The following is a 12633-nucleotide window of genomic DNA, read 5'->3' as shown; positions in this document are numbered from 1 at the left end:
TCAAAATTTTGCAAACATAACCCCACTTTATATTAAGCTCAGTATGAGTTTATATGCTTATCTTACCATTATAAAAAAACTTACCCTAAATTTTCCCAATCCCCAAAACTGAAAAAAGCTATCTTTTATTAATTAAATATTTTTTAACAGAATTATTTTTATATATAAAATCAATTTATCGTGTACATCATGATACTATACACTATTATTTCGTTATGGACTATAATACAAAGATACTCGTATTTGATTTGATTCACGGAATGCACAGAGTGCGTCACGAAACGATCCAACATTTGTTTTGGCAATAATTGTTTAGGTTAATAATTAATTATTAATGTGTTTTATGTTGGCAGAAGTGACAGCAGTTCAAGAATACTAGTTTCCATCTCTTTCCGAGTGCGCTATTTGTGTATCGTTCAAAGATGGCTGAAGAAAGAAGACTGACTGTTGAACAGCGCGCAAAAATGTGTTGTTTTTTAATGGAAAAAAAAAGTGTGGTGCTTCCACAAAACGTTTCGTGCACATTTTCAAACTAGGTGGTCCCTCTCATTTAAAACAATACATAGACTTTACGAAAGATTTAATTGTGATGGTTCAGTATTTGAGAGAAGCGCAAACGGCCTGCCGATGTTCGTTCTCCACAGAATATGGAAGCGGTCAGAACAGCATTGCTGAGGAACCCGGGAAAATCACAAGAAAAGCAGCAGCACAATTTAGGATTCTAGGCGATCCGTGCAGCGAATTTTAAAAACCGATTTGCATTTGTATACGCACAACCGGTTGACAACAAACATCAAAGAATAGTATTCCCTGAACGGGCTGTGAACAAAGATGTATTGTTGAACAATGTTTGGTTTTCAGATGAGGCACATTTTCATCTAGACGGGATTAATAAACATTGTTAATAAAAAAATTTGCGTTTTTGGGCTTCCGAAAATCCTCACGTGGTTCATAAAAAGATCCTTCACGTTCCAAGAATTACGGTATGGGCCGCGATCTCTAGTCACGGAGTAATAGAACCTTTCTTTTTTGAACAGACAGTGAACAGTGAACGTTATCTAAACATGTTAGTAATAATTTTGTTCCTCAGATTCTAGCAAAGGGATTCAATTAGAAAACGAATGGATCAAGCAGAATGGAGCAAGACCGCACATAGCCAATGTAGTTTTATACTTTCTGCATGAAACTTTTAACGCAAAAGTCATTTCAAACCGATTTTCTAATAGTTTTCCCTGTGGACACAACTGGCCCCAGAACAGTCCTTGATTTGAATTTGTGATTGGTTTCTTTGGGGATTTCTAAAGGAAAAGAATTTCCCTAAACATCCTTATACAGTGCTGAAATTGTGAGTGCTGATCATTGAGACGTGGAAGGAGATAACCGTGGATATATGTCGTTGAGTTGGTAACAACACAGGAGTTCGTGCTGAAGCCCACCGGGTTGGTCTAGTGGTGAACTCGTCTTCCCAAATCAGCTGATTTGGAAGTCGAGAGTTCCAGCGTTCTGGTAAAGTCTAGTTCCAAGTCCTAGTAAAGTCAGTTATTTTTACACGGATTTGAATACTAGATCGTGGATACCGGTGTTCTTTAGTGGTTGAATTTCAATTAATCACACATCTCAAGAATGGTCGAACTGAGACTGTACAAGACTATACACTTCATTTACACTCATACATATCATCCTCTGAAGTATTATCTGAATGGTAATTACCGGAGGCTAAACAGGAAAAAAAGGAGTTGCTATACGTGATGGTGGTCATACTGAATATGTAATAAGCAGAACATAATCACCAGATAAATAATAAACACTTTATATTTTACTTTTCTGTATTGCAATTCAAATAAATATTTTAAGAAAACAAAATGTTGGAACATTTTGTAGTTACGCACAACAGGTAATGTCTTACAAACAACTGTTAGAAATGTCCATAATTTTCCTGAAGGCTGGTCCGAACCCTTCGCACCATATTTTTGACACCCTTCCTAGGACATCAGGAACGTGATTCATCACAAAAAATATAGTAAGAAAGGCTCGGACCTGCCTTCAAGAAAATGATGGATATTTCTAACACTTTCTGTAACACATTACTATAGTTGTGATTAACTAAATTCCATGAATCAAATTAAATAGGAGTATCTTTCTATTATAATCGATAGTGGAATTATAGTGAATAGTATGGTGATAAGCACAATAAAATAACCTCACCGTATCTTTCTAAGCATAGTAAAGTGCAAGTGGTCCCCAAAAAAAATCTTTGGAGGCAATATTGAAAATGGGGGAGCCGATCAAAATATAAAAATTTCGATTTTATTTAATTTTTCCCAAGTACAATTATTTTTCCACTACATAAGCCAGGAAAGTAAAACAACTTTGTTGCCAGTTATATTTATTAAAATTATTTTTTTATTTCAAATCTGTAACTTGTAACATTTTTTTTAATTAGTTAAACTTACAAATAATTTATTACATACAACTAAATAAATAAATAAATCAGAACGAAAATTAGGATTTTTGTAAAATAAAATATTAAATGATTTTCGCTTCGTTCAATCAATTATCCATAATTAAATTAAGTACTGTTTTAAATATTTTTATTACTTTACCATAAAACAAAAAAAAAACGAAAATTATAAAAGAAAGTACTCAAATCAACGTGATGATAAAATCTAGACTGTATTCCAACCATAAAATGATCTGTTGGTTACCCAGTAAGTGATGGATAAATACTTTGTGCCCGCTAATCTACTTTAACAAAACCTTCTTTACGGTTTAAAATATTAAAACAAATGTTCAAAATAATTATATAAGTAACAATAAATACAGATTGTAGTAACCCAAATGAAATACAATAACAATAAAGTTAAATAATAAGATGAAATTAATTTTTCGAGGTTAAATAAAAAATGAATAACAAAATTATGAAAGAAACAGTGAAATCAAGATTGTATGCGGTGAATGGAATAAAATTGGGGAAAAGAAAACAGTAAACGACAAGATTAAAGAGATAGATAGATGTAGCGGAAAGAATTAGAAAAAAAAAGATATGACACGATGAGGAAACAGGATAAACTGCAGATGGGAAGACGAGGCTACGGTGGCGCTCGCTGCGGTGACCTTGAACGAAAGTGCTGGAAGAAACTACACTACATAATAACTGGCCACAAACCAACTTACCGGCCAACTAGTAAAAGATGAAGGAGGCAAGTTTAATCTGGCAGAACACAAACGTTCCTGCTTTTATTTCTAAATAATGACAAACCGAGCTATCTATATAAAGTTAAGAGCTCCGACTGTACTAAGAATAGTATATAAAACATTTCCTTCCTGATACATTCACGGTTAATATGGTAACATTCAACCGACCTGTCCGTGTTCAAGTCATGAATGGTTTTAACGTACAAATGAATGTAACATCTGTTTCTATTACAAATTAAAATTACAAAACATTTATATATTTTAGCACAAATAATATAAATTTTTAAATATTTTAACAAGTACAAAAAAGTAAAAATAATACTATTAAATTCTCTACACATCGACGTTTTGAAGTTGGCACTAAATTAAAAACAAACATCTACCAACAACATATATATCCTTATTTTGGCATCAAGAAAATTACATATAAAAAAAATATTAGTTTCATGGTTTTTGTTATTACTTTTTTGTGTATTTTTGAAACCAGTTTTATTTCTTTTATATGTATATTTTTAATAATTTTTTTTCAGGAAGAAAAAAAATTTAACTTATTTTATATGTATATTTTTAATAATTTTTTTCAGGAAGAAAAAAAATAATTGAGGAATTAATTTAAAAATAACCATTATTAAGTGTGAATTAAGGCTATCTAAAATGTAAGAATATATAATATTATTTCAGTTTTTCTAGTTTTTACAAATTTTTAGAAGAAAGGTACAGTATTACATTAAGTCGTTTAATGAAAAAAATATTCTTTACATATGAAGTAAGAGTACGAAAATATCATTCACTTATATTGTGGTTTCCTTACATATTTATTTATTTATAGGCCTATATATAAGATTTTGTGACTAGAAACTCTCCAAGACTACTCATCAATTTCATTAAAATTTAAAAATACTGTAGTAGTGTATCTGAAGCTGTGGATTTGAAAATTTGATGAAGAATGCTAGGATCGTTCTTGAGTCACGCTCAAAAAAAAAATCTGTGGTTATGTTGACTGTGTTGTAGTGAATTTTTCATATGAGCTTATGCAGGGAGTTCAAATTTGTCCTTTTTTTCTTTTCTTTTGACGTTCTTTTATGTATCAGTTTTTTTTTTGTAAAATTTTAAATTAGAATTGTTAACACTTTTTCAAAAGAAAACAAAACAAAATTACGAAAAGCCGGTCTTCTTGCGCAGAACTGCGCAAGATTTTTTTTTAATTTCATTTTAAATACTCTTAATAATTAGAGATGTATAATATGGCAATATAAAAATCCAATGCATATATATGTATGTACAGTAACCCACCGGGTTAGTCTAGTGGTTAAACTAGTCATGCAAAGTCAGCTGATTTTCTAAGTGGAGAGTTATAACTGCCAAGTCGAGTCCTTGTAAATTCAATTGCTTTTATATGGTTTTGAATGCTAGCCTGTGTATATCGGTGTGTTTTGGTTTCAATTAACCACATGTCTCAGGAGTGGTCGGCCTTTTCTTTCTTTTTCCCTTTTAGCCTCCGTTCATTACCTTTCAGATATGTATGAATGTAAATGAAGTGTAGTAATGTACAGTCTCAGTTCGACCATTCCTGATATGTGTGGATAATTGAAACCCAACCACCAAAGAACACCCGTAATCCACGATCTAGTATTCAAATCCGTGAAAAAATAACTGACTTTTCTAAGACTTGAACGCTGGAACTCTCGACTTCCAAATCAGCTGATTTGGGAAGACGCGTTCACCACTAGACCAACCCGGTGGGTTAAAGAAGTGGTCGACCTGAGTCTGTTCCAGATAACATGTTTACACTTACATTTCACTACATGAGGGCTGGCAAGCCGGTAGGAGTTATTGCATTTGCGTACGCGCGCGCGCAAAATCACCTGGCAGTAGATGTAAAACAGGTTGGTAAAAACAAAAAAAAATGTTCAGTAACGTGAAATAACACCAAATGAACAATCTGCTCACGTAAATTGGTTAATATAAAAAGAAAAAAAATTTACTAATTTTATCCGTAAGAAACTACGGGGCATGTCAGTGAAACTTCCTGTATAAATTTATTTTAATCCCTGAAGATTACGGAAGAGCGACTAAAGAAGTTATAAATATAAGTTATTTATAATTATAAATAATAAATAAAAAAATTATCTAATCAAACTCATTACATTTAGTCGTAAGGTTTAAATATACACAATAAATTGAAAGGAGACGCAAAACAAATTAAGAAAACACATTTCATACGGGTCAAATTGAGAACATCTGGTTTTTTTTTAGAAATATTAAAAAAACAAATTAACAAATTTCGATTTACCAAGTTTTTATTATAATAATGACTTAATTATAAAAATAATGATGTATTTAAAAATGTATTAATAAATTATAACCGAAAATAACGGAAGTTAAAAAAGATGAGTTCATAAAATCAAAGGAAGAAAAAAGACAATTGACAAACTGCCACCTTATCAATCTGACCTCATTACTAAATATAAATAATAAAAACGGAGTATATTTGTATGTAGCCGATTATTTTGTTTCAAATATTACAATTCTTAATTTAATGATACCTTATTGTAATTAGATGTAATAATATAATAAAAAACGTATTCAGTCGTTATATAAACTATAACAGTAACTTACAACGGAACTTCTTCATTATAAATAATTATTATTAAAAAAAATTGGAGCAAATAATAAATAAAAATAGCCAATTTACATAAAAAAGTAAAAAAAAAAAATTAACCAACAATTTTTAATTGGACTATAAATAAATAAGTTTTAATTGATACGTTAAGATGTAAAATCAAATCACACATTCATATAGTACTTTTGATTAGTGTAATTAACTTACAGAATGACGAACTAAGAGGAAAAAAATTCTCTGTCTTTACTTCTAGATTACAAAAATACAGTACGATAATAAATTAAATACCAGGCAATCTGTATACCCGGAAAAATACTCATTAAGCTATATCCAAGAAATCATATTTTTTAATTCCTTTCTGTTCAGAAATACTAGAAAATTTATATTCTAATGAATCAAAAAAACTACTTCGAGTTTAATTTATTCTTTTTAATTGTTTCTGTCAATGAATATTTAATTAAAATTTATAATATCGACAAATAAACGTTATATACTGTAGTACAACTATTTCTCAAATAATAGTTATCTGTTCTTTTGAAATTTATTTATTTATAGTTATTTACTCAAATTTATATTTTTCCTTAGTCTGATTATTATTATCTAATTTTAACGTTCATAATCATGAAACTTAATTTTTAAAAAAAACTGATTATATAAAAGACGATTCTTTGATCAATTTAGATGTACGGTTCCCAATTTTTTTGTTCTTTTATAATAATCACATTATAACGGTATCAACCAAAATGTTAACGAATGATAAGAAACGCCCTTGATACGTGACAAACGAAACGTTTCACAATAAAGCAACGCTCATAAACTCGTAAGTTTTTACACCTTTCAAACACAATCTTTACAACAAAATCTACTCACGTGTAACTTTTTTTACAGATTTTTAGGCCACGTTAGGTAATGCTTCAGAAAATGACGATTTAGTACCGTGTTAAAAATGCCATTCCTGACCGGGATTCGAACCCGGGACCCCCGAGTTAAAGGCCGAAACGCTACCGTTCGCGCACGTAGGCCGGTACTTACATGTAACACCATTTCTTTTTTCTGTTTAGCCTCCGGAACTACCGTAAGGTTAAGGATATGTATGAATGTAAATTAAATATATTCTTGTACAATCTCAGGTCGACCGTTCCTGAGATGTGTGGTTAATTGAAACCTAACCACCAAGAACATCGGTATCCACGACTTATTAAAATCCGTATAAAACCTTACCGTAGCCTTTACCAGGATTTGAACCTAAGAACTTTGATATCCGCTGATTTACGAAGACGAGTTTACCACTAGACCAAACCGGTGGGTTACTCACATGTAACCTACTTACGTCGTACGTACTGCCTTTCGGGAAACAACCGAAAATTTTTAAGTTAAACCGCTTTTGTTAACCAATTCTTTTTTTTCTTTTTCATTTCAATTATATAATTAATTATTTTTTTTTACATTTCCATAGACTTCTCACTGCTGAACGTTTTTCTCTTCACAAAAAAAAACCTAATAAAATGTATTTTAAAAAGTATTATCTTGCTTTTCAATTAATTTTCATTAACTTTTTTAATAGCTGTTTGTACTACTTGTAATATGGTAAAAGTTAACGATTGATAAGATAAAAAGTTATTTAAAACTGTTCTACGATGCTGAAGGATCCAAGCTTTCAATGCAGATTTCAAGGCTCCTTGTAAGAAATACTATTTAATAGATTGAGTTTAATTAATGAAATTATTTCAAGACGTGTCATGAACTGGAAATTAATGGGAAAATAAATTATAAAAATGCAACCACAAAAAAGTTCTTTAATAAAAATCCAATAAAAAAAATATTTCAAAAGCTTTTTAATATGACTTAAGTTTTTTCACCAGCGTTTTATAAAATTAAAAAAAATTATACACTCTTCAACTCTCAGATAAATAGTCTTTTAGAAAAAAAACTTTTGAAGTGAGGGAAAACACAAATAACCTGGTACGGTAGCAATCAATATATTACAAGAAGGAAGTAAGACTTGAAAAAATGTGTTTACAAAGAAAGTAAGAATTTCTTAATAATTCTGAGAAGGGTAAGGCCCTTTTACAACAGTATAATACTGTAATCCCTTCATACAATGCCGACGCTACTATGGAGACCCTCCACTTTTCCGTAGCACACTCGACCTAGTCTCTCATAGACGACCAGTCGGCGTTTTATTGTGTTACACACAAACACACGAGGTTTTTTACCTCGTCATCCTTATTTTAAGTTCAAAATAATCGTATTCTGTAGAAGAGATACCGTAATAAATAAATCGAAAATCACAAGATATACTAAACATTAAGAAGTCAATGACATATTCAAACACATTTTAAATAACCAAACAAGTATTTACATCAGAAAAAACTGGAAAGATTTTATCATATCAATCATTTATATTAAAATAAAAAATACTACGTAAATTATGTAATAAAAAAACATAAATAGGAATATTATGAAAAATAATAGTTAGCAACGAGATTCATAATTGATGATAAGGTTTCAACCGGCTTACCTATATTTAATAACATTTTTTTGTCCCTTAATCAGATAAGTGGTAATTTTATAAAGGTAACATAAATAAGAAAACCCGAATAATAAATTACGCTAAATGATTTTTATCAGACGTTAAATTTTTTTTTAAATTGCATTTTTTATAACCAAAATATTTTTTAATACATAATATTATTTTTTTAAAGAAACAGTGGGTCAACAGTTATAGTCATTAGCCTGGTTGAAATTGGTAGAAAACATGCAATGTCTGACCGGGATTCGAACCAGGGAACTTTTAACGGGTCTGCATTTACTAATTTAAAATTAATTAGATTTACGTATTTATTTATAAGCATTAAAATATTCCTAGAAACGTTTTCCTATTTCTATATAGATAATATAAATACAGGAAAAATTTGAAGTACGAAATGATACATCAGAATTACAAATCAATATCTATTAAATCTAATATTCTCAAGAATAACATAAAAAAAAACAATTAAAATTTGCATATGAGTGTACGAGGGAAATAAATTATTTAAATCTGTAAATGTATATCACAAAAAAAGTTGCTATGTCAATGGAATAGTTAATTTTATAATCTGTGACCGAAATAACATAAATTTCTAGTTTTAATTAAATTTCATAAATAGCGTTTCTGATGGTTAAGTAAAAATTTTTACGTACAAAAGTATTAATTTGGTAAAAAAAAAATTTTTTTTTAATTTTCAATATATACCTAAAATAATCAATTTTTGGAAAAAATGTTCATCTTAGATTTTACCGTAAAACTAAATGACTTTTATTTACATTATTTTAAATAACACAATTTTAAAATTCATTATTTTCCAACTACGAAAACAATATCTTTTTCGTACATACCTTGAATAAATAAATAAAAACGTTATATATATTTTTTTAAATTCCAAAGATTTATCAAAACGTTTTTTTTATAATTCTCTAAGAATTCTGCGCTGCGAAAATTCATTAATATGATTGCTCCTTCCATAATTATACTTGAATACCAGCATAGTAGTTAAAATATACTTTGTATAATTTCCTAAAAGCTGAGTATTAATAAACACTTGTTTAAACAAAAATTAAATGAAAACTAAAAAAGAAATACAAAAAATGTTTTTGATTGCCATGTAATATCATAAATCAGCGAAATCGAGAGATATATATATATATATATATATATATATATATATATATATATATATGGTAAAGGAAAAATAAGTTAAAATAATAAGCAAATAATTTAATGTTTTTATATTAGTAAAAAAAATGTGTACCACAAAAACATGAAAAATTAGAGAGGTCATATAGACCACTTAATAATTTGGGAATCGATAAAAATACCTCACGCCTTCCAAAACCTGATGTATATTACGTGTAATAATTTAGTAATCTCGGATTAAAAACTACATCTAAAATATATTATTCTGATAATATTCCATCGTACAAAAACAAAATTTCAGTTACATGATGGACAATAGCACTCCAAAAAAATTCAAAGCTTTTTTTTGTGAAAATTTTACGCATTTTGATAAGAATGTAATATGTATCACCACGTAATACACAACAAATATTTTCTAACCACCTTTAAGAGATTTTCAGGCATTATTTAAAACTGTGAAAAATAAATGAGCGATTTAAAAAAATGATGCTTGTTAAGCAATAAAAATAATACTTAGAATTTAAAGGATAAGGAACATTTTTTTTTTTTTTGAATTTACCATAATTCTTATTAAAAGAAATTAATTTGAGATGAAGTCATTAATTTTTCATCTGTTAATATAAAAGAACTCGTCTACTTATAAATACTTTAAAAATAAGTACGTAGGATTTCTGCAAAACTTTCATTATTTAAAATATTTATGTGGTATTTTTTGTAGTTCAATTCACCGTAAATAAAAGAATTAATTGTTAATTTGACATATTTTTCGATACTTTAAAGTAACTTTTAGTTTTCTAAACAAAAAACTATTTAGAGGCGTTAAGACTAATACTGTAAAGGTAGTCGATTAATACTGAAATTAGAATAGAATGCTAAAAAACTGGGCTAAGTGTTACCTACAACAGTTACATCTTTGTTTTCTTGTACTTATTTTTAATTTTTTCCTGAGGTACATCTGCTGTACCGTTTTGTATTTAGGGAGGGTCAAAGGAACACTGCCAAAGTCAATAAGAATTTTAATCTATTTTCACAACCGCTAAGGTACAACTTATTAAATAATTAAAAATGTAATATTAGATAAAATCACTCACCAGGTTTACACAGTCGGCTCCAATGGTAAGGGTTGCAACAAATATACATAGTGTCACCCGAGGAATGGCAGATGACAGGTATAGGCTTCAAATCACTGGAGTGCCTCAGGTCCGGCCACCTCCAAATTTGGCAACAAAGTAAATGAGGGTCTTGCATTTGGTTCCGAGGCAAAGGAACGCAGGTCGATGAATCCCTCGTTTCCAATGCGGCCAATAACAGTTCCAACTGGGGTTCCTTATTGAGACCGGATCGTAAAAACGCTTCCCACTCTTTAGCTTCACGCCCGGTTTCATGCCGAGATTTAATCCTTGCCTTCCACAATCGTTTACCTAAATTCGATCTCCGGCTGCGAAACATGTACATTAAACACGATTTTCCGGTACCGCATTTGGACGCCAATACCTTAACCGTTTTCCCAAGGTATTTAATACTCTGTAAAAACGATATCACACCTAGCCGACGACGGCAGCACACAATCCTAAAACAAACAATCAAAGAATCCAATGTGTCGTTTCCTCGGATAAGATGAAGCAGCTGAAGCGATATCTATTCGTTAAGTCGCTATATAACCTAACCTAACTTTTATGATAAATATTACAATTAGTAACAGGCACTCACAAAACACATCACACTGTATACTTTACGAATATAATAATAAATATTTAATATAATATATCTATAGCATTAAATATTTAATATATCGATAAACTATTTAAAATAGGCACATATAGATATGATACAATAAACAAACTAAATTAACGGACCAGAACTCTGCGACCGAACCGCACGGCAACTCAGACAGCACTGGGAATTATTCTCAAGGTCCACGCAACCGGCTTATACATGGACTCGCCCGAGTGAGGTGAGGCAGCATGGGTCCCATTTAGTAGGCGCCGGCTCGACGCGGGAGGGGTTATCTCTCCGAATAAACTTACGTTATTATTTTTTTTAAATGTTTATTTTGTTTTAAAATTAGTTTCCACTCTTTTGGATTTTAGTAGTTACCGATTAGACTATATAAAAAGGATGTTAATTTTATTTATCTTATATACAATTTATAAATCTTATTAAATAAATAATTATATTACCTTTTTAAATAAGTATCCAGTTTTTTATTAATTTCACCACGTTTATTTTTTTTATGTTATCTACATACTGACATCTGATATACAAATAATAGAAAATTTTTATTCTTTATCGATATATATTTTATGAACCGAAATTTATAAATTGATTTTTAAAAATTAAGTACGGAAAAAAAATTAATTTGCTAAAATATGATATATAAAAAGGAAAGGAAACCTGATTAATTGGTACAAAGTATACAGGGGTTCTTTTCTGTTAAATTTGATAAGTATTTATCTCTTTTATTACACGACTGCTCAAAAAAGAATGTAATGTATTTTGGGTGTATGTATGTATGTACGTTTGTTACACCGTAGCAGCTCAACGGGGCTGAACCGATTTAGATTTATGATCCTACATGGCTATATATATATATATATATATGTTTAAATGAATTTAAAAAATTTGAAAAAAAAATGATACTATATAGAAAATTGTCACTCCCACGCTCTTTATTTATCCTTTATTAGTAATCATCCTATATAAAACAGCAATTTTTTTTCAGTCGTCTGTTTTATTTTATTATTATTATTGTTTTATTAATTAATATTAATAAATGGAAATCAATGATTGTCAAATTTCGTTAATTGAAATCCTTTATGTAGTAAAAATGAGAAAGCGTTTAGCTACGCTAAACGATTTAAATGAAATAATAAATAAAAAACACTTAAAAACCGTTTATTTTTTTATTTAGATTATTATTTTATTTTTCCTTTAGTTTACAATAAAGCATTTATAAATTATTTAATTTTTCTTTTTTTAACATTTAGGAGAAGTTTTTGTTTCTGATTTTACTGAAATAGTTTATTCTGTTTACTCTTACTGAGAAGATACAACAATGTACGTATGATTTGGCACAGAAAGAACTACGTTACTTTTATTCCTCAATTTTCTTTTAACTGTTATACGTAGCAGGGTA

The 12633-nt window shown here is 29.4% G+C and overlaps 1 protein-coding gene across 2 annotated transcripts in view; it reads right to left on the bottom strand.

Moving 5' to 3' along the window:
* Dad (Daughters against dpp) overlaps positions 1–11388 on the bottom strand; it is a 131655-nt gene extending 120267 nt beyond the window's left edge. Inside the window, exons 1-2 of one of the 2 annotated variants that reach the window (XM_075374890.1) lie at positions 11208–11388; positions 10589–11067 (exon numbers count right to left, since the gene is read on the bottom strand). In XM_075374890.1, the coding sequence (XP_075231005.1) occupies positions 10589–10952 (364 nt within the window). In that variant the 5' untranslated portion in view covers positions 10953–11067; positions 11208–11388. Of the gene's footprint in view, positions 1–10588 lie in introns of both variants that reach the window. The other variant, XM_075374889.1, reaches the window with a different exon arrangement.
* Between the last annotated feature and the right edge of the window lie 1245 nt (positions 11389–12633).

This window comes from Lycorma delicatula, chromosome 9 (genome assembly GCF_047948215.1).
Source record: "Lycorma delicatula isolate Av1 chromosome 9, ASM4794821v1, whole genome shotgun sequence".
NCBI classification, from domain to species: domain Eukaryota; kingdom Metazoa; phylum Arthropoda; class Insecta; order Hemiptera; family Fulgoridae; genus Lycorma; species Lycorma delicatula.
Note: the sequence above shows the minus strand (reverse complement) of the source record. Positions and strands in the feature narration are given on the sequence as shown.